We start from the raw sequence: 27,191 nt of genomic DNA, 5'->3' as shown, positions 1-27,191 counted from the left end.
CTGCACTGGATTCAAACTTCGGTCTGAGGTGAAAGACCAGTGTTTTTACCTACCACATCCCTTTCCTACCCATCCTCAAGAATTCTTTTGTAAAAAAATACACAAATGAAATGCATTAAGAATATAGCCCATATTCGAGGTGGAGATCGACAGATTTTTGAGCGATAAGGGAGTAAAGGGTTATGGGGAGCGGGCAGGGAAGCTAAGCCCAAGATCAGATCAGCCATGGTCTTATTGAATGGCGGAGCAGGCTCGAGGGGCCAAATGGCCTACTCCTGCTCCTATGATGTTCTTATACTTAAGGGGTACAGTAGTGTAGTGGATATGGTACTGGACTAGCAATCTAGAATTCATGGGGTAGAAATCCATTGGCGCCTGGTTTCGGGCGCGAAGGTGGCAATGCACCCACAACACGTGCCTGAACCGAGAGGCCCAAAGCTGACCTCAGGCCTCATATAAATAATCTGGGAGAACAAGCAGCGCCTCCACAGATAGCTCGCTCTACTGCAGGAACGAAGTTCGGTCACCTGCCTCACTGACAGGTAAATGCCAGGGGCGGGGGTGGGGGCGATCAAAGCCGGCAGTGGCCCCTAAGGAGTGCTGTGGATTTGGGAGGAGCACTCCATGTGAAAATTAAAATACTTTTTCTTTTATACTTATCTTTTTGGCGGCATTCCCGATTTCCCAGAGGGGTCCTAAAACACTTATCAGACCTCTCATTAGCATATGCATGAAAAACAGCCCTCGGATGTCTTTCAGGCATCCTTGGGGCGAAGGACATTGGTTACCGAAATTGGCCCTCATTGTGCCTGATTTACTAGGCTTATATTCTCTTGGGTTTAGAAGAATGAGAGGTGATCTCATTGAAACATACAAAATTCTTACAGGGTAGATGCAGGGAGGATGTTTCCCCGGGCTGGAGAACTAAAGGGTCATAGTCTCAGGCTAAGGGGTCGGCCATTTAAGACTGAGATGAGAAGACATTTCTTCACCTAAAACTGGTGCAATGAGGTCCATTTTCTAGGCCCATAAGCTGAAATCCCACCACGACAAGTTATGAAACTGAATTCATAAATGTGGTAATTTGTGGGTCAGTGTTAGATCATTGGATTCCAGGATATCTTTGTGGAATTAAAATGATACATAGTGAATTGGGTTTCCACCTTATTCAGGCTTCAGAGGTGAAAGGAAGTTCTTCCAGCCTTACCACCTCAAGTTTGCAGCTGAAGATTTCTGAAGATGACCATTAATCCTTTTTAAGAAACATAAGAGCATACGAATTAGGAGCAGGAGTCGGTCATTCAGCCCCTCGAGTCTGCTCTGCCATTCAATGATCATGGCTGATCTTCGACCTCAACTCCACTTTCCTGCACTATCCGCATATCCCTTGTTTCCCTTAATATCCAAAAATCTATCGATCTCTGTCTTGAATATATTCAACGACTGAGCCTCCACAGCCCTCTGGGGCAGAGAATTCCAAAGATTCACCACCCTCTGATTGAAGGAGTTTCTCCTCATCTCAGTCCTAAATGGTCGACCCCTTATCCTGAGACTGTGACCCTTTAGTTCTACACTCTCCAGCCTGGGGAAAACATCCTCCCTGCATCTACCCTGTAAGAATTTTGTATGTTTCAATGAGATCACCTCTCATTCTTCTAAACTCTATAGAATATCGGCCCAGTCTACTCAATCTCTCCTCATAGGACAATCCCCCCATCCCAGGACTCAGTCTAGTGAACCTTCGTTGAACTCCCTCTATGGCAAGTATATCCTTCCTTAGGTAAGGAGACCAAAACTGTGCACAATACTCCAGGTGCGGTCTCACCAGGGCCCTGTATAATTGCAGTAAGACATCTTTACTCTTATACTCAAATCCTCTTGTCAACATACCATTTGCTTTCCTAATTGCTTATTGTACCTGCATGTTAACTTTCTGTGATTCGTGTACAAAGGCACCCAAATCCATTTTACACAAGCCATGACTACGGTGGAAACTCAATTTGTCGCATCTACTTAGGAATCTTACAAAAACATTTTCCAATATTTGGGATATATTTCAAGTGACCAACCTTGATATTCCTTAAAAACCCATTTCTTCCACCCACCCTTTCCATGTGGAGGACAGCAGAGTTTAGCACTGCGACCAGCTACTAAACTCTGGCACACTCACGTTAATTGAAACATTCTCGTGTCATTGCATGCAGAATAATCAGAAGCACTCCTTGCAAGCACAATGGCAAGCAGCCATACTCTCTGACAGCCAACTGTGTAATGGACTACCGGAATTGAGTGAAGCTGTTTTTGACTGGGCAGACTTCCAACTAATGCACAAACATTCCTTTGGTATCACCAGAGCTCAGATCGTAATAGCTTGCTTGAAGTCAATTCGGCAGTCTGTTACAGTATCACAGGCTGTGCACACAACTCACACACAACATCACTGCTTCCATATGGTCCCTTGAATAGCAATACGGTCACTTTTAACAAGACAGCTTCCTTGCAGACAATTTTCTGTGGCCTGTCAAGGAAGCTGCAACTTCAAAGTCTTTCCATTTTCCAAGCTGCTCGGAGCTGTGCCTACATATATCTATTTCCTAAATAAGACACATGAACAAATTTGACTTTGTTCAATGCGACTAAAATGGGCCTCTGATTTGAGAGACACTGTTTTCCTGTGTTCCTTAGAAACACTGGATAGCAGGAATCAGAACAGCAGTTTCGAAGAGCTCGGGATATTCGGATATGGTTGCTGTTCCAAACCTATTCTGCCGTTGTCACCTCTTGATCCACTTTGTACTCCATGTCACTCTGAAGCAAAACCAGTCTTGTTATGACAGAGAAGTTCGGTTTAACTGTCGTGGCGCACTATTGCTATTTTGACTGAGAGCAGCCATCTTCGGTTCGGATCAACATTAACCATAGGCCCAAATGATTGGCCATTATGGTACTCTCAGGAGCCTGACCAACAGGAAGCAGTGACATTCATGTGACCATCAAAGTGTGCAGAAATATGGCGACTCATAAATGAAACGCAACAACAAGATTTCTTTTTTTTTCCGGGTTTTTTTTTGCCCTCACAAAATGTTTGGACACAGATATAGACAGGAGAGGGAATGGCTGCACACTTTCCCTGCCACATGCGCAGTTACAAACCTAAGTAACTATGTTGGGCTACGTCGTGAGGATTTCGCGCTGGTTTCTCAGCAGGGTCCGGTGTCTTGTAAACCAGCTGATCAGGGTCTGAACTACTGGTAGTTGTCAGAAATATTAAACCTGTGCATTCAAGATGGATGGGGAGGGGAAGAAAGGGGGGAAAAGAAGAAGATGAGTTAGAATCAAGAAGATAGTGCACGACAGAGGGAGGTGACTGAACCAGCAGCTTAGGATGCCCCATCGTTAAATAATGGCGTCAATGACTTTCAAATCACAAGTCAGATTGTGCAATTCAGAACAATCAGGAACTCATTCGTTGCTCAAAATGGCTCCGCATTAGTTCCTGGTCCCAGGAAGTAGCCAAGTGGCATTGCTAAAGGAAGCAACCATGCTCCAAAAAGCTCCGCTGTGGAGTTGCCATGGTGGGCACTGTGCCACGCTTGGGTGGCAACTGTGCACCAGCAAGCAAGACAATGCCCTTTACTGGAAGGGTGAGATGGGGGAGGGGAACATAACCCACAGTGCAAGTGCAGGCCTTGTGTGTACACATGAGTAGCCTGGCAGTGACCCATCACATTGTGGCTTCCAGACTCCACAATGAACCTGCTCTTGTGAAGCACAGCAAAGCTTGTGCAGTGCGTCAAAATGGATATCAGGCAGCCGAAAATCGATTTTTATTTTGCTGGTGATTCTGGGTGGGGGGGGGGGGCAAAATATGGTGCCATTTAACCTAAATGGAATCCTCAGCCATCTTGGAATACCTCCAGTCACCTCTCCCCGTCTGCACTGCATAGGTATCCTACCTAAGTAACTATTGGCAGGTACAGGGACCAGCTCAGCTTCCTGCTTTCTTTCATCACCCGCTTCGTATGGTCCATCGTCATAGATGCCCAAGTGGACCAATGAATGACTGAACAGTTCTGTCCGAACATTACCTAGAAATATTGAGAGTTAAATGAAACAAAAAAAAAAGCAAACACAGAATACAAAGCTTACACCTGGATTAACCCGCAACACTGCACGTGAGCAACTGCACACTGCCCAGATTAGCGTTTGGATTAGGAGCAGAGCCTTAGCCACAGGTCAAGCGAGCCTTTGCCACCTAATCCATAGGTTTACAAACTAGACTCCCTGGACTCTGGTTCGGCCATAGGGAATCCTCAAAGTCATCAAGAATTCTGAATTTTTAAAATATCTGTTGACCAATTAGTCAGCAGTGGAGCTAGCAGGCACAGCAGGAGCACCGAGGTTGGGGTAAAGGAGCAGCGAGAGATTGTAGAGCGACGTGATCGGGACCCGGGAGAGGTGTGTGATCGGGGCCCAGAAGAGGTGAGGGCCCAGGGGAGGCATGGGCCTGCCCACACTGCGATATCTGTGCGCGCTAGGTCTGTGCAGCAGAGCAGGTCTCCAGTTAGTCTTGGGTAACCCTTGCCACTGGACCAAGACCTCACTCTGTCAAGCCCGTGTGGTGGCTGGTGTGCAACGGCCACCCCACGCTAAAAAAAATTCACACACAGGCATCTTCCACCCTTCAGGATGTAGTTCGGGATCTGGAATATTAGGTCCTTCATTGAAACACCTGTGAACCCATCCCTTTTTGGCGTGGAAGCAAGTCATCCTCGATATGAGGGACTGCCGATGATGATGATGAGTGGAACCAGGTTTGTCTGACTGGGGGTGGGCTTGAACTCGAGATTTGGTCGACTTGGCAGGAAGGGGATGGAGCTGGGAACCGGGGTAACGGCGACTGACCTGGTCCAAAGGTCGAGTCCCTGCAGGCCCGACCTGGAGGTCGAAGACAGGTGACAGGAGGCTCCTGGGATGTCTGTCAATAGTTTGAAGAGGGTCTTCAGCAATGCATCAACATTTGCAGGGGACCCCGGAAGCCTGAACCCTTCATCGATTGAAACCAACTGGCGATTCTTTGCTAGTTACATCAGCTTGTATTTTTTTTTAATAAGTCACACTTCACACAGTGGTTTTTTATCGACTTCCCTTTAAAATTCTGCCCCCACAACAAAAATGGTAACGTGTTACTTCAGAACAAAACGGGTCCGCTGTACAACATGAACAATTGTTCCCATTCAAATGTAGAACGTAAACAGCCCTTTTCCACGATTGAGGAACAAAGCTGAAGGCTTTGGGAATAAACAGTTAGAGTCCACGCGAGGTGTGTCGCCTCAGCGATGGAGTTAATGCCAACCTCCCAGGCACAACTCATGGGGAGCGGGAGTCATTCAGTTGGAACCCATAATGTCACTCACAGCTTGGTGCTTCTACGGAGCCCACTAGCATGGAAGGAAGGACTTGGAGGTCAGTCGGATAGCACAAGCTGTCGCCTGTTTCCGTGACAGGATAACGCCGGTCACTCGAGTGTGCTGGTGGGTGTCGAGCGCTCTTGAGCAGGCAGTGGGACCCCATGTGCGGGGCAGGGATAGGGAGAGCGCGAGCAGCCACACGGTCCTCACCGCATATAGCGTGCGCGCTGGTGCCAACGGCCTTTTGCCCGCCGTACGCGGCAAACGGTACGACCGTCGGAATGAGGCTGCCCAAACCCTCCCCGGCTTTCCGACTGCCTCGCAGAAGATGGAAGCGGCCTGAGGTCTCCGTCAGCTGCTCGCACCGTGTACCCACGGCGGGCACCCTCGGGCAGCTGCAGCCAGCTTTTAAAATCGCTCAGGACAGAACTGCCCGCAGGAGCGCTTAACGCGGCCGTCGTAATCGGGACCTGCGGTGATGAGGTGCAGCTGGTGCCATTCACCTGATCCGGGCGGATGCTCGGAATAAGCGCGGGGCACGGTACACGTACCAGTGCAAGCCTGCCTCGGCCCAACCAGTCGGACAACAGCGCTGACAGCAGTGGAACCCTGTCCTCCCAGCCTCAGAGCTGAACGAGACAGCATCATCATCACAGGCAGTCCCTCAGAATCGAGGAAGACTTGCTTCCACTTTAAAAGTGAGTTCTCAGACGACTGAACAGTCCAATACGGGAATTACAGTCCCTGTCGCAGGTGGGGCAGACAGTGGTTGGAGGAAGGGGTGGGTGGGACTGGTTTGCCGTACTCTCCTTCCGCTGCCTGCGCTTGTTTTCTGCATGCTGTCGGCGACGAGACTCGAGGTGCTCAGCGCCCTCCCGGATGCACTTCCTCCACTTCGGGCGGTCTTTGGCCAGGGACTCCCAGGTGTCAGTGGGGATGTTGCACTTTATCAGGGAGGCTTTGAGGATGGTCCTTGAAACGTTTCCTCTGCCCACCTTGGGCTCGCTTGCCGTGTAGGAGTTCCGAGTAGGGCGCTTGCTTTTGGGAGTCTCGTGTCAGGCATGCGAACAATGTGGCCTGCCCAGCGGAGCTGGTCGAGTGTGGTCAGTGCTTCGATGCTGGGGATGTTGGCCTGGTCGAGGACGCTAATGTTGGTGCGCCTGTCCTCCCAGGGGATTTGCAGGATCTTGCGGAGACATCGTTGGTGGTATTTCTCCAGCGACTTGAGGTGCCTGCTGTACATGATCCATGCCTCAGACTCATACAGGAGGGCGGGTATCACTACAGCCCTATAGACAATAAGCTTGGTGCCAGATTTGAGGCAGTGCTGTGCACAGAAGAGGAACTGGGATTCAGACTGTATCTATCTCTGCGAACATGAAGCTATCCTGTGATGATGCAACAGGAGTGGCTGACAGCGATGAGCACATTACTTAGCGATGTTATTATCTTGGTTGCCATAGCAAAGATGCCAGTTATTTTTTACTCTCCCCACGCCCACCCCTGCTACATAAAATTGGAAATAACTGACCTTTCCAGTTGTACGTGCCCGGGGCACCAAATAAAATGTAATGATCATCGGGGGTGAAGCCCGCCGCAATTCCCTGTTGGCAGTACCCAAAGCGCTGGTGACCCTGCGAGCGGCCTTCACAGAACTTCCAGTCCCCGCCATCCAGCTCGTCTTTGATCTTTAAGTCCTGGCTCAGCACGTAGCAGCGCCCAATCATGTCTCGGGTCTCTGCCGACTGATTCACGCGTTGCCTCACTTCATAGCGATGAGCGCAGGTCTACAACCAAAACAGAACACTTACATAGAACGTACCGGCACAGAAACAAGCCATTCGGCCCAACTGGTCCATCCTGGTGTTTATGTTCCACACAAACCTTCTCCCACCCTTTCCGTCATTGTTCGTAGGTTTATATGTAACCTTCAGGGCTGCTGACCGAGGGCCGTGCGGCTCTTTGTCGGCCGGCGCGGGCATGATGGGCCGAAATGGCCTCCTTCTGCGCTGTAAATTTCTATGTTTCTATGTTTTCATCTCACCCCATCAACATAACCCTCTATCCCTTTCTCCCTCATGTGTTTATCCAGCTTCGCCTTAAATGCATCGATACTATTCACCTCAACCCCTCCCTGTGGCAGCGAGTTCCACATTCTCACTGCTCTCTGGGTAAAGAGGTTTCTCCTGAATTCCCCATTGGATTTATTAGTGACGGTCTTATATTTATGGCCCCTAGTTCTGGTCACCACCGCCTCCCCCCCCCACAAGTGGAAACATCTCTACGTCTACCCCGTCGAACCCTTTCATAATGCTGAAGACCTCTATCAGGTCATCTCTCAGTTTCTCTTTTCTAGAGAAATATACCTCAGCCTGTTCAAACTTAGCTGATGGTTAAGATTGTTATAGTCATTGGAAAGACCATCTGGAAGCTCCCCTTGATGGCTCAGCAAGTTAGAAACATAGAAACATAGAAAATAGGTGCAGGAGTAGGCCATTCGGCCCTTCTAGCCTGCACCGCCATTCAATGAGTTCATGGCTGAACATGCAACTTCAGTACCCCATTCCTGCTTTCTCACCATACCCCTTGATCCCCCTAGTAGTAAGGACTTCATCTAACTCCTTTTTGAATATATTTAGTGAATTGGCCTCAACAACTTTCTGTGGTAGAGAATTCCACAGGTTCACCACTCTCTGGGTGAAGAAATTCCTCCTCATCTCGGTCCTAAATGGCTTACCCCTTATCCTTAGACTGTGTCCCCTGGTTCTGGACTTCCCCAACATTGGGAACATTCTTCCTGCATCTAACCTGTCTAACCCCGTCAGAATCTTATATGTTTCTATGAGGTCCCCTCTCATTCTTCTGAACTCCAGTGAATACAAGCCCAGTTGATCCAGTCTTTCTTGATATGTCAGTCCCGCCATCCCGGGAATCAGTCTAGTGAACCTTCGCTGCACTCCCTCAATAGCAAGAATGTCCTTCCTCAAGTTAGGAGACCAAAACTGTACACAATACTCCAGATGTGGCCTCACCAAGGCCCTGTACAATTGTAGCAACACCTCCCTGCCCCTGTACTCAAATCCCCTCGCTATGAAGGCCAACATGCCATTTGCTTTCTTAACCGCCTGCTGTACCTGCATGCCAACCTTCAATGACTGATGTACCATCCCAGGTTTGTTCCCCAGCCTGTGCTGAGTCAGTTGATCTCAGATGGGGGTGGCAGTAGAGGGGGACGGGTTGGCCTCAGCTCCCGCAGGTTAGCGGGACCTGGCCCAGGGCTCTGCTCCTCACTGCTAACCCGTGCCTCGTGCTGCAAATTTGTGGACGTCGGACGAGGACAGGATTAGGCTCAGCTGCAATGCCACCTGCAGTTGAACAGTTGAATAGCTTGCTCACACTCGCCATCGAGGCCCACACATGGAGAATGACCACTTGTGAGGTATCAGAAGGAGGCCAGCATCTGTGGAACTGTAACCCAGTTAAGGAAGCAATGCTTTCAGAAGAGAACATTTGGTAAGACAAAGAAAAAACCTTTATAAACCACATTTTTTTTAAATCGAGGGGAGCAGGGAATTGTGTTCATCAAGGTAAAGGATGTCAGTGTTGAGGGATATTTTTTCTGCTGTTGGTATCCAATATCAAATCAGCAACTCAACTTTGCCCTGACAATGGATCTTATCCTCAACTTCAGAATAGCATCTCCTACTGTCCATTCATGTCAACAGTCACCCTGCTTGAGTGGGGCAGCTAGTTCATCCTGTTTAGTGCCATATGTTACTAACTTATGGCCACTCGAAACTAAGCTGCAGGCCCAATTCACTTGGGATCCTTACAGCCAATGCAGCAAGGAGATATCTTCCGACTAATGGATTTAAAACCAGCAATACAGAAATTAAATAGTGTCCAAAGTCACTGCATCATCGAGTCTCGGGACTTTTCAACCTCCACTGCCATTTCCTGTCTTTGTTTTTGTACTTGAATGGCCTGACCCACCGCAACCCCCTTGATCCCAAAGTGTGGGATGGTTTCAACTGTGGCCAATTGCAGTTAATGATGCTGTGTAGCCAACCAATAAGGGGTGCCCTTGTGGCAAGGGAACGTGAGTATGTCAGCTGACTGTGCCCAGCTGAGTAAGGTTAAAAGTGGATCTCAACAAACAGCAACAAATTTAAATAATAGGCCGGAGTGGAATTTGAGCCCACAACCATCCAGTCATGGGATAAGCTTTATGCTGATTATGCGACTAGATTGCCACAAATAGTTGCGTGTGTTTTTAAAATGACATTTCCCCCATTTATTTTAACTTGACACAGTCTCATGATCAAGGCGCCTTTTCAAGTTCAAACAGTTTAAAAAGAAAATGATTAATTTGAAAATCTTTTGATTTTATTTCAGTTTGCTTATTTTGCTTAAACGGTGGGTGCTGATGACATTGTCAGGGGAAGTGGCCAGGGGTGGGGGTGACAGTGTGAGAGAGTTCAATTAATATAGGGAGAGACATGGCTTATCCATGAAGTGCCTCTGCTAACAGATCATGTTCGCTCACTTATGTTAGTCAGCTCCCTCAGGTTCAGTAACTTTTCGGGGTTGAATTTCCGTTTCTAACGCCACCCGTTACCGTTGGCGGCAAGCGTCGTCCACGCCTCCGGAGAAATTCAGGTGGGTCTTTGGTGGAGGCGCCAAGAGGTAACACTGCGCCCTCTAACGCCACCCGCGTGGTAACGACATCCAGCGTGCAACGCCCCCTTGTGGCCGCTCTCGCGATATTTGGTCTCCATGGCGGCCTTCTCAGCAGGCTTTCTCACAGCCTGAAAAAAGTGGTGTCAACATAACGGGCCTCGGGCGGAATGGCCCAGAGAGCAAGATGAGTTTTTTTCTTTATTTATTTTATTTCTGTATGTTTTCATTAGTTGTAGCAGTGGGAAAGTGTGTGCGTGAGTTGGAGAAGTTTTCGTTTTCTTCTCTTCCCGTTTTTTCAACCAACACGCCGGCAGCCTCCCATTAGGAAATTCAGTCAGCCTCCTGAGCTCCCTGATATGAGAGTGCAACGCCAATTTCAGCGCTGCTCTCTCATCTTGCTCTCTGGGCGATTCCGCCCGAGGTCCGTTATGTTGACACCACTTTTTTCAGGCTGTGAGAATGCCTGCTGAGAAGGCTGCCATGGAGACCAAATATCGCGAGAGCAGCCACAAGGGGGCGTTGCACGCTGGATGTCGTTACCACGCGGGTGGCGTTAGAGGACGCAGTGTTACCTCTTGGCGCCTCCACCAAAGACCCACCTGAGTTTCTCCGGAGATAATCAGGAAGGCGAATGGAATGTTGGCCTTCATTGCGAGAGGGATGGAGTACAAAAGCAGGGAGGTCCTGCTACAACTGTACAGGGTATTGGTGAGGCCGCACCTGGAGTACTGCATACAGTTTTGGTCACCTTACTTAAGGAAGGATATACTAGCTTTGGAGGGGGTACAGAGACGATTCACGAGGCTGATTCCGGAGATGAGGGGGTTACCTTATGATGATAGATTGAGCAGACTGGGTCTTTACTCGTTGGAGTTCAGAAGGATGAGGGGTGATCTTATAGAAACATTTAAAATCATGAAGGGGATAGACAGGATAGAGGCAGAGAGGTTGTTTCCACTGGTCGGGGAGACTAGAACTAGGGGGCACAGCCTCAAAATACGGGGGAGCCAATTTAAAACTGAGTTGAGAAGGAATTTCTTCTCCCAGAGGGTTGTGAATCTGTGGAATTCTCTGCCCAAGGAAGCAGTTGAGGCTGGCTCATTGAATATATTCAAATCAGAGATAGATAGATTTTTAACCAATAAGGGAATTAAGGGTTACGGGGAGCAGGCGGGTAAGTGGAGCTGAGTCCACGGCCAGATCAGCCATGATCTTTTTGGGTGGTGGAGCAGGCTCGAGGGGCTAGATGGCCTACTCCTGTTCCTAATTCTTATGTTCTTATGTTCTTTGGGCGTAAAAACTCAATTTGGCAGTTTGAAGCTGTGCTTAACGCCCAGCACTAAAATGAGCACTCAGGCGGTAATAACGCCTCAAACACGGCCATAACCAATTTCAATCTCTTATTCTTGTATTTTTTTTTTTTTTTAAAAGGGCTCCTGAGAGTCAAACAATTAAATAAAAAAAGGACCCTCTCATCCTTTCGATATTCTTCTCTACACTCCCCATGTCTCCTCAAGATGCTGGTTCATGTTGGGATACTGTTCCGCAGTTGGCGACAGACTCGCCATTTCCTCACCCAAGCAGCCACTCTTCACATGTGCGAGTAGGCTGTGACTTGACTGTCAACCAGGCCGGGAGCCATCGAAGCCAACCTTCCACATAGGGAACGTTCCAGTCAGAGTCACTGGAGGGACGATCAGGCATGGGAATCTTGACTGACCTTTCAACCCCTCCCTCCCACCAGGCTCGGAGGCTAATTCTAGATGGCCAACTGCTGCCACTGGGTGACCAGAGCGATTCCCCTGTCAAGTACAATTCCACCTGAACTCCTCACAGAAACACTCTGAGTTGAACATCGCCCTCATAACTGAGGTAAGTGTCAGCAAAAAGCTGAGCTATTAACTCGTGCAATTGAGTGGGGAACTTCCACTCCCACCTTTTTGTCCTTCCTAGTTGAGAACCTTTTACTTTCTCTCCTTTTTATACCTTTTTGAAAAATTCTGTAACCAGCCCTGCATCATCATTTATGATGTCACTCTTGAATAATCCCTTTCAGAAACCTTTAAGGATTAAATTGATTTTGAATTCAGTAATTTCATGAGCATGATCTGTGACCAGTTCACAGCTGTTCAAAGACATCGTTCAAGATCACTGCGCCGTCCATCGAATAATTTATTTTTATACAATCCCTCCAAACCTTTGGCTTTTCATCGTCAACTCACCACAACTTTCCCTCCAATTCCTTGGCTTTTGACCGTCACCCCCAGCCATTGGTTTTCTTTACTCTCCCTCTTCAGATCAACTGGAAAAGACAGAAGAATGTACAATGTCAGCCATTGTACCCTATTAATCTGGTTATACCAACTGATTGTCCAACATGGCTTCCCCGGTGAACACACTGCACCGCACCAAATAACGACGCTTTTGTCTTTGGAACAAAATGCCTTGTGTTTGTCGTGTACACCGAGTCACTCCCCACATCATGGCTGCAGACCCGTTCAATTCCCTTCTTCCCCTTCACTGGTTAAGTATTGAAGTCTGCGTTCTTTCATTGATTTCATTATTGACCAATCCGATTACACAAAACCGGTTGCGCCGGTAAAACAAATTCTACCCAGTCACATTGCAGCAAACAAATGTTTTCAGAGTTACAACCATCATGACAGTTCCCCACCCGCCCACTATAAAACCCCTAAAAATAACATTGTAACAGAATAATAAACCTTCGGAAACAAAATCAAGTCCGTCTTCAAACATTAACATTCGCTCCACCATCGGTGGCCGTGCCTTCAGCTGCCTGGGCCCCAAGCTCTGGAACTCCCTCCCTAAACCTCCCCGCCTCTCTACCTCTCTTCCCTCCTTCAAGACGCTCCTTAAAACCGACCTCTTTGACCAAGTCACCTGCGCTAATTTCTACTTTTGCGGCTCGGTGCAGTGGATGAACTGGTCATGTGTAGTGTGATTGTTAAACCTTTGTTAATAAACCAACTAGTTTTTAATAGCAATGTGTTGCTATGGATTCTTACGCAAAGAACCCATGAAGCAAATACAGTACAGGTGTCAAATTTTTTAATCTCATAATACTCCTGTGAAGCGCCTTGGGACGTTTCACTACGTTAAAGGCGCTATATAAATACAAGTTGTTGTTGTTATTGATAATGACCAGAACTGAATGCAAAGGCCGGGATATTCCTCAGGAGCAATTCCCACTCCACCGGTGTCACCTTCACCACTTAGACACGTCAATGGGCTTTCCACCACACTTCAGGAAGCAGTTGCGAGGAATTGCCTGCCCTCTATTTCCCATCATCCTGCTCCATTTCCTCCATTCTCTCGCCCAACTTCCGACCCAGAGTGCGCAACTGTCTTCTCAGCTCATGGCAGGTGGGATCTCGAATGGGTCATCCCACTCACAGGATTTATTTTGATCAAGAAACCCCTCCCATGCACCATCACCTAAGTGTGCGTCGCTGAGGTACACAGAAGGCATGCTTTGCAATGGATCTAACACTCGTGGGAGGGTTTCAAGATGATGAGAGGTTTTGATAGAGTAGATATAGGCTATTCCCTCGGGCGAGTGGGTCAATAACCAGAGGTCATAGAGTTAAAATCATTGGCAAAGGATCGAGAGGGGAGATGAGGAGAAATTGTTTTCACTTTGAGTAGTCGGGATCTGCAACGCTCGACCCGAGAAGGTGGTGGAAGCTGGTTCCATTAAAAGGGAGTTGGACAGGCGCTTGGGAATGAGGAACTTACAGGATTATGGACAAAGAGCGGGGGCGTGGGACCAAGCACGACTGCTCTTTCCGAGAGCCAGCACAGGCTCGACGGGCCGAATGGGCTCCTTCTGTGCTGTAAGTGCGGCACCCCCTGAGCTGCGTGAAAAACACCATCGGCGGCAGGCGAGGTATAAGTAGGAGAGCCAGCCATTGCAGGGAGCGGCGCGAGCTGGCCCAGGAGGGCAACCACCTCTAGAAGGGCGACTGGGCTGACGTCACTGGACTCTAGGAAGCCCATTGGAGCAGCGTCCGAGCCTAGCGAGGGGCTGTGATTCGGGCCCAGCGGGGGGCTGAGGGCCGGGCCCAGCGGGGGGGCTGAGGGTCGGGCCCAGCGGGGGGGCTGAGGGTCGGGCCTAGCGGGGGGGCTGAGGGTCGGGCCTAGCGGGGGGGCTGAGGGTCGGGCCTAGTGGGGGGGCTGAGGGTTGGGCCCAGTGGGGGGCTGAGGGCCGGATCCAGCGGGGGGCTGAGGATTGGGCCCAGCGGGGGGCTGAGGATCGGGCCCAGCGGGGGACTGAGATCCGAGCCCAGCGGGGGGCTGAGGATCGGGCCCAGCGGGGGACTGAGATCCGAGCCCAGCGGGGGGCTGAGGGCCGGATCCAGCGGGGGACTGAGGGCCGGGCCCAGCGGGGGGCTGAGGGCCGGGCCCAGCGGGGGGCTGAGGGCCGGGCCCAGCGGGGGGCTGAGGGCCGGGCCCAGCGGGGGGCTGAGGGCCGGGCCCAGCGGGGGGCTGAGGGCCGGGCCCAGCGGGGGACTGAGATCCGAGCCCGGGGGGGGCTGAGGGCGGGCCCAGCGGGGGACTGAGATCCGAGCCCGGGGGGGGGCTGAGGGCGGGCCCAGAGGGGGACTGAGATCCGAGCCCGGGGGGGGGCTGAGGGCGGGCCCAGCGGGGTGGGGGGGTGAGAGTCGGGCCTAGCGGGGGGCTGAGGGCCGGCGTTCGATGCCCAGCAAGGGGGCTGCGCAGCATTTAACAGCGGCGGGGCCGGGGCCCAGAGGAGGCGCAACAGAGCTGGTCTCCAGTCGTCCTGGTTAACCCTTGCCACTGGACCAAGGCCTAGCTCTGTCAAGCCCGTGTAGTGGCTGGTGTGCAACGGCCACCCCACGTTAAAAAAATCCACGCACAGGCATCTTCCACCCTTCAGGATGTAACAACTGTGAGCCCATCTTTTTTTGGTGTAAGGAGCATCATCCTCATCACGGGGGGCTGCTGAGTAGTTAGTGTCTATGATTCCATGATTCATCTTTCTCCTGTCCGAGCCCAAATGGAGGCAAAACTAGCTTCATTGCTATACCGAGTTTTCTGCACCTGAGCCCCAGTTTCTCTGGGCAGGCGAGGCAGATACAGAGTGAGACAAGCTCTCGCTGAACACGCCACAGCTGGTCGACACATGTCTCCACTCTCCCCACTGGGGTGTAGCAGCAGCTGTGGAAGGGGAAGCGAGGAAGAACAAGACAGAGAATAAGGGAAAAAGCATCTGAATGAAAGCACGGGAAATCTGCTCCCTGGGAAACTTTTAATTCGAAATAAAAGCAGCATTTCTCAATTGAACAGACATTGTGATTTGGGTAGGCTGCAGCTGGAGGGACAGAAGCAATTTCCTCTTAGTAATGCTGCATCTGTCGGATGAGGCCGTAAACCAAGATCCTCTCAGGTGGATGTAAAAGATCCCACTGCACGATTCGAAGAAGAGCAGGGGAGTTCTCCTCGTGTCCTGGCCTATCCCTCAACCAACTCCGCTAAAACAGATGATCTGGTCATTTATCACGTTACATAAGAACAGAAGAAATTGGAGCAGGAATAAGCCATACAGCCCCTCGTGCCTGCTTCGCCATTCAATAGGATCATGGCTGATCTGATCTTGGGCTCAGCTCCACTTCCCTGCCCGCTCCCCATAACCCTTCACTCCCTTAGAGCTCAAAAATCTGTCTATCTCCACCTTGAATATATTCAATGACCCAGCCTCCACAGCTCTCTGGGGCAGAGAATTCCACAGATTCATGACTCTCTAAGAGAAGAAATTCCTCCTCATCTCTGTTTTAAATGGATAATCCCGTATTCTGAGACTGTCATGTATGTAACCTCTATGTAACACCACTGCAATACTGTATATACATAAGCAATGCACACCTTGACCACAGGGGGTGAACTTGTGGGAGACACTCCTTACCTGGTCATCCAGGTATATAAAGGGAGGTCCCACGCAGGGTCATCACTTCTTGGTCCTGTGAATAAAGGTTCAGGTCATAGAATGACCTTGTCCATAGAATGTGCCTCGTGTGGGCTTTGTGCCATTGAGAAAGGACATTACATTGGCGACGAGAAACGGGAATCAACGACTCACGAGAATGGCCACCGGTAGCACAGAGGAATGGTACTGTGTTGGTGAGGACTGGGACGATTTCATTGAGAGGCTCTGGCAACGCTTTGTCACAAAAGCATGGCTGGGAGATGCAGCAGCCGACAAGCGAAGGGCCCATCTGTTGACCAGCTGCGGAGCTAAGACATACGTGCTCATGAAGGACCTACTAGCACCCGAAAAGCCGGCAGACAAAACCTTCGAAGAGCTCAGCAAACTAATCGGTGAGCACCCCAAACCAGCGAGCAGCACACACATGGCCCAACACAGATTCTATACCCACCGATGTCGTGAAGGACAGAGCATACCGGACTTCGTTGCGGACCTCCACCGTTTGGCCAGCCTCTAAGTTCACAGACGCCTGCAGGGGGGAGAAGTTAAGGGACTTCTTTATTGAGGGCATCGGTCATGCGGGGATTTTCCGAAAGTTAATTGAGACCAAGGACTTGACTTTGGAAGCGGCGGCATTGATGGCTCAGACTTTCATGGCGGGGGAGGAAGAAACCAAAATAATATACACGCGCAATTCTGCCTCCAACGCGATGGAGGATCAGGGAGTCAATATCATAAACGCGACTCAGAGCCCCGCAGGCAGGCAAGGGCAGTTCGACACATCCCAGGCAGCAATAGACCCCAGAGTAGGTTTTTAACAGAGACAATGGCAGGCTGAGCGGACATTTACGCCATCCCAGTGGACAATGCGGCCCGGGATGGGGCCATTGACACCCACTAACAGGGTACTCAAGAACAGCCAAAGGGACAATCAGCGAGGAATGCCGGGTCATAGCTCCTTTGTTCACAACAATGGGAATCTCAGCTCATGCTGGAGGTGTGGGGGCAAACACTCTGCCAGGACTTGCAGGTTTCAACAATTTGTCTGCAGAAATTGCAACCTCAGTGGCCATTTAGCTCGAATGTGCAGGAAGCCTGTAACCAGGCTAATTTATGAGGCGGATGGACCAGAAGAGGGGTCTTGAGGCAGGATGACTCTTGGAGCAAATCAATGGATGCTGAAGTTCAGCGGGTTCGTGTCGCCAGACCAGTGCACCACAAAGCCAGAGCGGTGCCGTATGTGATGCGGGAGAAAATTGAGAGCGAATTGGACCGTTTGCTGAGAGAGGGCATCATCTCGCCCATTGAATTCAGCAACTGGGCGAGCCCCATCGTTCCCGTCCTAAAAGCGGATGGTTCTGTCAGGATCTGTGGCGACTACAAGGCCACTATCAATCGGGTGTCCCAATACCCGCTCCTGAGAGCGGAGGATCTTTTCGCCACGCTGGCAGGCGGCAAGCCGTTTACCAAGTTGGACCTCACTTCAGCTTACATGACCCAAGAACTGGCCGACGAATCTAAACTACTGACCACCATCACAACGCACAAGGGACTGTTCGTTTATAACAGGTGCCCGTTTGGCATTCGATCAGCGGCCGCGATTTTTCAAAGGAACATGGAAAGCCTGCTCAAATCCATTCCTGGAACAATCGTATTTCAGGACGACATCCTCATCACGGGTCGTGACACCGAAGAACACCTCCACAACCTGGAGGAGGTGCTACGCCGACTGGACGAGGTAGGCCTGCGACTCAAGAAGTCTAAATGTGTGTTTTTGGCTCCTGAGGTTGAGTTCCTGAGCAGGAGGGTTGCTACAGATGGGATTCGGCCCACCGAATCCAAAACGAAGGCGATTCCATGAGCGCCCAGGCCTGGCAACACATCGGAGTTGCGTTTATTTCTGGGACTCTTGAATTATTTCGGGAACTTTCTGCCGAACTTAAGCACATTGTTGGAGACGCTTCACCTGCTCCTGCGTAAGAGTTGTGATTGGTTTTGGAGGGACTGTCAAGAAAGGGCTTTCAATCAGGCGCGGAACCTACTTTGTTCAACTAAGTTATTGACCCTGTACGACCCCTGTAAGAAATTGGTTCTGACATGTGATTCATCGTCCTATGGGGTTGGGTGCATGTTGCAGCAGAGTAATGCTGAGGGCCAACTACAACCTGTGGCTTATGCTTCCAGGTCGCTCTCTCAAGCAGAACGGGGATATGGGATGGTTGAGAAGGAGGCACTCGCATGTGTCTATGGTGTAAAAAAAATGCATCAGTACCTTTTTGGCAGGAGGTTCGAATTAGAAACGGACCACAAGCCATTAACATCCCTGTTGTCAGACAGCAAGGCTGTCAATGCCAACGCGTCAGCTCGCATACAGCGATGGGCTCTCATGCTGGCTGCTTATGACTACTCCATCCGGCACCGGCCTGGCACCGAAAATTGCGCTGATGTGCTCAGCAGGCTTCCACTGGCCACCACCGAGGGGGCAGCGGAACAAAGCGCTGAGATGGTCATGGCTGTCGATGCCTTTGACAGTGCAGGCTCCCCCATCACAGCCCGCCAGATCAAAATCTGGACAAACGGAGATCCTCTCCTATCTCTGATTAAGAAATGTGTCCTGACTGGGGATTGGGCGCCCGCACACGGAGCAGGCCCTGAGGAGGTCAGACCATTTCACAGGCGGATGGATGAGCTCTCCATCCAAGCTGACTGCCGACTATGGGGCAGCCGGGTAGTCATGCCCCAGAGGGGCAGGGAGGCATTCATCAGGGAACTCCACAGCGAGCATCCAGGCGTCGTGCCGATGAAGGCCATTGCCCGGTCACATGTTTGGTGGCCTGGAATTGATTCAGACCTGGAACACTGTGTTCACAGGTGCACGACGTGTGACCAGCTGGGTAATGCCCCCAGGGAGGCCCCGCTCAGCCCGTGGCCCTGGCCCACCAGGCCATGGTCACATATTCATGTAGACTACGTAGGCCCATTCATGGGAAAAATGATTCTCATTGTGGTTGATGCGTACTCGAAATGGATCGAGTGCATCATTTTGAATTCGTGCACGACATCCACCACTGTGGAGAGTCTACGTGCGGTCTTTGCAACCCACGGCTTGCCGGACATCCTTGTTAGCGATAATGGCCCATGTTTCATGAGCTACGAATTCCAGGAGTTCATGTCGGGCAATGGCATCAACCATGTCAGGACAGCGTCGTTCAAGCCGGCCTCCAATGGCCAGGCAGAACGTGCGGTCCAAATCATTAAACAAGGCATGCTCAGGATTCAAGGACCCTCCCTTCAATGCCGCCTATCGCGCCTCCTGCTGACCTATAGGTCCTGACTGCACTCGCTCACGGGGGTCCCGCCCGCTGAGCTACTTATGAAACGAACACTCAAAACTCGGTTGTCCCTCATTCACCCAGTCCTGACCGACATAGTTGAGGGCAAGCGCCAGTCCCAAAACGAGTACCATGACCGAAATTCAAGGGGGAGATGTATAGAAATAAATGACCCCGTATTTGTCCTCAATCACGCCGTGGGGCCCAAATAGCTTGAGGGTACTGTAATAGACAAAGAGGGGAACAGGGTCATCGTGGTTAAACTTAACAATGGGCAGATATGCCGTAAGCATCTGGACCAAGTAAAAAAAAGGTTCAGCATGGACACTGAGGAACCCGAGGAAGATCATGAGATGGTATTCACACCACCGCCAGTGAACGAGTAACAAGAACATTCAGCAGCATGCACAGTCCCTGCGGTCAGCCCGGACAGGCCGGAATCACCACAGGTGACAGACACTCACGCCAAGGCTCAACAACCAGAGCCCCAACTGCGGCGCTCCACGAGAGAGCGTAGACCACCTGAAAGACTTAACCTATGATCCCAATAAGACTTTAGGGGGGAGGTGATGTCATGTATGTAACCTCCATGTAACACCACTGCAATACTGTATATACTTAAGCAATGCACACCTTGACCACAGGGGGTGAACTTGTGGGAGACACTCCTTACCTGGTCATCCAGGTATATAAAGGGAGGTCCCACGCAGGGTCATCACTTCTTGGTCCTGTGAATAAAGGTTCAGGTCATCGAGTGACCTTGTCCATAGAATGTGCCTCGTGTGGGTTTTGTGCCATTTTGAGTAAGGACATTACAGAGAATATGCCCCCTAGTTCTAGATTCCCTCACGAGGGAAAACAGCCTCTCTGTATCTACCTTGTCGAGCCCCCTGAGAATCTTATATGTCACGATAAGATCACCTCTCATTCTTCTAAACTCCGATGAGCACAGGCCCAACCTGCTCAACCTTTCTTCATAAGACAACCCCTTCATCTCCGGAATCAACCGCGTGAAGCTTCTCTGAACATTTCTGTTTGTGGGAGCTTGCTGTGCACAAATTGGCTGCCATGTTTCCTACATTACAACAGCGACTACACTTCAAAAGTATTTCAGTGGCTGTAAAGCGCTTTGCGATGTCCAGAGGTCATGATAGGTGCTCTCGAAAGGCAAGACTATCTTTCTTTTGAAGCTGTGCCCAGCATCTCTTTTAAAACCTAAGCTTGGTGTCACCTAACCACCACTTATTCACTTCCTTCATCTTCTCTTCTATTCATTTCAACTGTGGAGGTGTCCTGTATTTGACCCTTCCCCCTGGGTTACTCAATTAGAAATAATCGCCATCCCTCTAGCTCTGTACAGACAGAAAGCTGAGACACCAGATAAAAGCAGACTCACTCGAGGGAAGCACAAATAAATAGCACTTTAAGGGGAAGTATATTTTAATTCTTTGAAATTCTCATCCTGGTTTTCAAATTCCTCCAGGGCCTCGCCCCTCCCTATCTCTGTAATCTCCTCCAGCCCCACAACGCCCCCCGAGATGCCTGCGCTCCTCTAATTCCGGCCTCTTAAGCATCCCTGATTATAATCGCTCAACCATTGGTGGCCGTGCCTTCAGCTGTCTGGGCCCCAAGCTCTGGAATTCCCTGCTGTCAGGTATTTGCTTCATGGGTTCTTTGCTTATGTTATTAAGAACTAGTTGGTTTATTAGCAGAGGTTTAACAATCCCACTACACATTACCAGTTCATTCACCAGGCTCACAACCACCTGCCTCATTGTGGATCCCCAAACCCAACTGGCTGGGATTTTATTGAGTCTTGTGAACATCACGTGACTGGCTAAGCTACTCACAACTCAACAGCTCTACAAACCTGTGAGCATACTCACCGGTGCATACATTACACCTGACTAAACCTCTCTACCTCTCTCTCCTCCTTTAAGACGCTCCTTAAAACCTACCTCTTTGCCCAAGCTTTTGTTCACCTGCCCTAATATCTCTTTATGTGGCCCGGTCTCAAATTTTGTTTGATGATGCTCCTGTGAAGTGCCTTGGGACACTTTACTATGGTAAAGGTGCTATATAAATGCACGTTTTTGTTGTTGTACATTGTAAAGAATTTCATAAAATCCCAACATGATGTCGGGAAATCTCTGTACACTTAAACGCAAGTTGTCTCTCGTTTCTCTGCTTTACCCTTCAAAGCCAGTTATTAAAGCTATCCAGGGAGCAGACTTGAGTCAGTGCCTTCAGATTGGAGCACTACGCGGAAAATCAGGCGAGACGGATTGCTGCCGGTAACACATCCCTCCTGATTTTCCATCCATTCTTTGTGTATGTGGGGGGGGGGAGGGGGGCGAGGGGGCATTGATATAAGAACATAAGAACATAAGAAATAGGAACAGGAATAGGCCATAAGGCCCCTCGAGCCTGCTCCGCCATTTAATAAAATCATGGCTGATCCAATCATGGACTCAGGTCCACTTCCCCGCCCGCTCCCCGTACCCCCTTATCGTTTAAGAAACTGTCTATTTCTGTCTTAAATTTATTCAATGACCCAGCTTCCACAGCTCTCTGAGGCAGCGAATTCCACAGATTTACAACCCTCTGAGAGAAGAAATTTCTTATCATCTCTGTTTTTAAATGGGCGGCCCCTTATTCTATCATGCCCTCTAGTTCTAGTCTTTTAAAAGACTAAAAGATATAAAAGTGGGGAGCTGAAAGAGAGTTGAATTTCCCGACTATCTTTTTAAAAATTTAATCACAGGACGTGGGCATCACTGGCAAGGCCGGCATTTATTGCCCATCTCTAATTGCCCTCGAGAAAGTGGTGGAGAGCCGCCATTTCAGAGGGCAGTTAAGGGTCAACTCCATTGCTGACTCTTGCTGCCAATTGCCGACTTAAAGTTCAGCATGTACCCCTTGTGACTTAACAAAAATTTTAAAGGAGCCCTAACAAATCAAATTAAAATTTTATTCCATGGGGTGATGATGCTCTCCAGTCCCACCACATATCGGCCAAGGTCTTTATCTAATTAACTGAATTTAAATTCCCCAGCTGCCGTGGTGGGATTTGAACTCGTGTCTACAGATCATTAATCCTAGTCCAGTAATATAACCACAATGCTACTGTACGCCTGGAATCTGATTGGTTCAATGTTTCTACCCTGAGTAACAACCTATCAGGAAGCTAAGACATGAGTGTACACTGACCCAATCAGAAAGCTCGAGCAGGAGGCGACGGACACAAATAAATGTACTAAATAATCTAAACGGTCTGAAGATAAATCGGTGATGTGTTCTAGAAAATGATTAAGCGTAAGAATGGGCAACGTGTACTTATACAAAATGGGCGGAAGCAACCAAGAAAAAGAGTCTGACCATCATTATCAATGTTGACTTGATCACACTCGTCGTCCTCAGTTATGATTGGGCAGGCAAAGAGTCCTCCAGTGCGGTTTGCGAGCTGATGTGATTGGGCACGGGCCTGAGGTGCTCCCACTAGAATCCTGCAAAGAAACAACAAAAAAGATTCTTAACGTGCCGCATGAACAAAGTGTAGGGCATAGCCAAGGATTAATGACGACCATAGCGAGGTCTATATGATTCTGCCACAGAGCAGCACCAGAATACAGATTAATGCTCAACTAAAGAAACATAGAAACATCGAAGATAGGTGCAGGAGTAGGCCATCCGGCCTTTCGAGCCTGCACCACCATTCAATAAGATCATGGCTAATCATTCCCTCAGTATCCCTTCCCTGCTTTCTCTCCATACCCCTTGATCCCTTTAGCTGCAAGGGCCATATCTAACTCCCTCTTGAATATATCCAATGCACTGGCATCAACAACTCGACATGCATAATGCTGCCATGAACAGGGCCGGACTAAGGGCCTGATGGGCCTGGGGCAAACTGAACCAAATGGGCCAATAGTTATGTTTGTTCATGTCCATTACATCATGTGTATAATTCTGATTCTGAGTATGGAAACATAGGCCAGTATATTCAACACTGAAAGTATATATTCTGTATCAAGTAGGTATATACTCTGGTTCTGGTAACATTGCAATACCAGATTCCGATACATATATGCAAATTTCTATCAATAACATGTGAAATAAAACAGGCAAGTACATATTCTGTTCTGTATATAGGTACATTAGTGTATATCGGTACTTCTGTATATATTTCTTCTGTATATCGGTACATTAGTGTATATAGGTCCTTCTGTATATAGGTACCTTAGTGTATATAGATACTTCTGTATATAGGTACATCAGTGTATATAGGTACTTCTATATATAGGTACAATAGTGTATATAGGGTAGTGTATATAGGTACTTCTGTCTATAGGCACATTAGTGTATATAGGTACTTCTGTCGATAGGTACATTAGTGTATATGGGTACTTCTGTATATAGGTATATCAGTGTATATAGGTACATTAGTGTATATAGGTACTTCAGTATATAGGGACTTCTGTATATAGTACTTCTGTATACAGGTACATTAGTGTATATAGGTACTTCAGTATATAGGTACATTAGTGTATATAGGTACTTCAGTATATAGGTACATTAGTGTATATAGGTACTTCAGTAAAAAGGTACACAAGTGTATATAGGGACTTCTGTATATAGGTACTTCTGTATACAGGTACATTAGTGTATATAGGTACTTCTGTATATAGGTATATCAGTGTATATAGGTACATTAGTGTATATAGGTACTTCAGTATATAGGGACTTCTGTATATAGGTACTTCTGTATACAGGTACATTAGTGTATATAGGTACTTCTGTATATAGGTACTTCTGTCGATAGGTACATTAGTGTATATGGGTGCTTCTGTATATAGGTATATCAGTGTATATAGGTACATTAGTGTATATAGGTACTTCAGTATATAGGGACTTCTGTATATAGGTACTTCTGTATACAGGTACATTAGTGTATATAGGTACTTCTGTATATAGGTACATTAGTGTATATAGGTACTTCAGTAAAAAGGTACACAAGTGTATATAGGGACTTCTGTATATAGGTACTTCTGTATACAGGTACATTAGTGTATATAGGTACTTCAGTATATAGGTACACAAGTGTATATAGATACTTCTGTATATAGGTACATTAATGTATATGGGTACTTCTGTATATGGGTATAAACAAGTGAATTTATGTTCCTCGGTCTTGTTTTTCCTCTCTTATTGTCTATTCTATTCAGTCTATTTGGGAGGCTTATATTTTTTCCCATATATTTATTTGGTGGGCCTGGGGCTGCAGGCCCATCCGCCCCGTGGTTAATCCCATGACCATGGACCAGTTGCAACTGGAATCTGGCACCCGACTCTTTCATGTACGTCTTCCAGTCTGCTTGGGGATCCCTTTCCAAGCCATCAGCCAATGTTGTACTGTAACAGGACACAGAGACCAAGGGCTGCAGAGGGGACTCAGCCACTGATTGCCCATCTATCCAGAGGGAAATCTCTCAGAGGCTCCTCTCATTCTCATCACCACCTCCCCAATCACAACCAGGCCCAGATCAGGACCTTGTCAGCCTTGGCTCAGTGGGTAGTACTCTTGCCTCTGAGTCAGAAGGTCGTGGGTTCAACTCCCACTCCAGGAACTTGAGCATATAAATCTAGGCTGACACTCCCAGTGCAGTGCTGAGGGAGCGCCGCACTGTCAGAAGTGCCGTCTTTCAGATGAGACGTTAAACCGAGGCCCCGTCTGCTCTCTCAGGTGGATGCAAAAGATCCCACTGCAATATTCTGAAGAAGAGCAGGGGAGTTCTCCCTGGTGTCCTGGTCAATATTTATCCCTCAACATCGCTTAATAAAAAGACCCACATAGTCTGGTCATTATCACATTGTTGTTTGTGGGAGCTTGCTGTGCTGTGCGCAAATTGCCTGCTGCGTTTCCCACATTACAACAGTGGCTACACTTCAAAAAGTACTTCATTGGCTGTAAAGTGCTTTGGGACGTCCGCTGGCCGTGAAAGGCGCTATATAAATGCCAGTGCTTCCTTTCTCATGAGCTTTACTATATTCTGCTCCATATTTTCTGGCGTGCACGGGGGATTGAGACAGGAAGAGTAGGGTATTAGCTCAGAACATCGTTAAAAAAAAAACACGGAGAGAGAGGTAGCGACGTGGAGAGGTTTAGGGAGGGAATTCCAGAGCTTGGGGCCCAGGCAGCCTGACGGCACGGCCACCAATAGTGGTGCCTTATAAAGCACCCTTCTCCTATCAAGACACTTATCCTGTCTCCACATCTTATCCCACACACCCTTGACATTTTATCTCCTTCTCCTTCCATTAGTGTAGAGGAGATTACTTGTGCCAGCCGTGGCTCAGTGGGTAGCACTCTCACCTCTGATTTCAGAAGGTTGAGGGTTCAAATCCCACACCAGAGACCTAAACACAAAATCTAAGCTGACACTCTAGTGCAGTGCTGAGGGAGTGCCACACTGTCGGAGATGCCATCTTTCAGATGAGACGTTAAACCGAGGCCCCGTCTCCCGTCTGCTCTCTCAGGTGGGTGTAAAAGATCCCACGGCACTATTTTGAAGAAGAGCAGGGGAGTTATCCCCGGTGTCCTGGGGTCAATATTTATCCCTCAACCAACATCACTAAAACAGATTATCTGGTCATTATCACATTGCTGTTTGTGGGAGCTTGCTGTGCACAAATTGGTTGCAGCGTTTCCCACATTATAACAGTGACTACACTCCCCCCCAAAAAAGTATTTAATTGGCTATAAAGCACTTTGGAAGTCCGGTGGTTGTGAAAGGCGCTATAGAAATGCAAGTCTTTTTTCCAATAATCTTGCCAAATGGATGACAGATCATGGCACAGTGCAAACAAACACAAGCTGTTCTGCATGACCAACAGCCTCCTCGTGTGTGCAGTCAATTCCCTGAGGCGTGATGCCAGTCACATTTTACCAACAGAAATGGAGGGAGCAGTGGGGGAGAGAGAGAGAGCAAGAAACAAAAATATCTGTTCTGTATCCATCAGGCAAACTCACAGATGGACAGGAATGAACGGCAGATCTGCGATGGACTGAATTGCTGTTTAATTTGAACACACACCACACTTATTTTATCCGGGTACTGAAATTCTCATTTGGCTCAAGTCTTATACAGGCACCGAGAGGTTCCAGCATATCATCGATTCATTTTTTTTTGCCTTCTCTGCTGAAGCCATTCAGCATCTCACCACAGTGGCCATTCTTCAGGCGTGAGCCTGGACTGGGAATGCCAACAAGTAATTTGAATGTGGCAGGTCACTCTAGCTGGGCCCACTCCTGTTGCCACCAGATGCCCAAAGACCATGCACAGTAGACACCTCAAGTCGCTGGAGAAATACCACCAACGATGTCTCCGCAAGATCCTGCAAATCCCCCGGGAGGACAGACGCACCAACGTTAGCGTCCTCGACTAGGCCAACATCCCCAGCATTGAAGCACTGACCACACTCAATCAACTCCGCTGGGCAGGCCACATTGTCCGCATGGCAGACACGAGACTCCCAAAGCAAGCGCTCTACTCGGAACTCCTTCACGGCAAACGAGCCAAAGGTGGGCAGAGGATAAAGTGCAACATCCCCACCGACACCTGGGAGTCCTTGGCCAAAGACCAGTCCGCACTAAGTGGAGGAAGTGCATCCGGGAGGGCGCTGAGCACCTCGAGTCTCATCGCCGAGAGCGTGCAGAAACCAAGCGCAGGCAGCGGAAAGAAACTAGTCCCACCCTCCCTTACCCTCAACGACTATCTATCCCACTTGTGACAGGGACTGTGG

General features: G+C 49.0%; 1 protein-coding gene across 5 annotated transcripts in view; it reads right to left on the bottom strand.

Moving 5' to 3' along the window:
* LOC139240929 (integrin alpha-7-like) overlaps positions 1–27,191 on the bottom strand; it is a 264,675-nt gene that overhangs the window by 102,348 nt on the left and 135,136 nt on the right. For 3 of the 5 annotated variants that reach the window (XM_070869466.1, XM_070869470.1, XM_070869467.1), the window contains exons 2-6: positions 22,767–22,894; positions 12,314–12,393; positions 6,943–7,198; positions 3,957–4,088; positions 3,154–3,273 (exon numbers count right to left, since the gene is read on the bottom strand). In XM_070869466.1, the coding sequence (XP_070725567.1) occupies positions 3,154–3,273; positions 3,957–4,088; positions 6,943–7,198; positions 12,314–12,393; positions 22,767–22,894 (716 nt within the window). The remainder of the gene's footprint in view (positions 1–3,153; positions 3,274–3,956; positions 4,089–6,942; positions 7,199–12,313; positions 12,394–22,766; positions 22,895–27,191) is intronic. The other 2 variants (XM_070869468.1, XM_070869469.1) reach the window with 2 other exon arrangements.

This window comes from Pristiophorus japonicus, chromosome X (assembly GCF_044704955.1).
Source record: "Pristiophorus japonicus isolate sPriJap1 chromosome X, sPriJap1.hap1, whole genome shotgun sequence".
In the NCBI taxonomy this organism is placed as follows: Eukaryota; Metazoa; Chordata; class Chondrichthyes; family Pristiophoridae; genus Pristiophorus; species Pristiophorus japonicus.
Note: the sequence above shows the minus strand (reverse complement) of the source record. Positions and strands in the feature narration are given on the sequence as shown.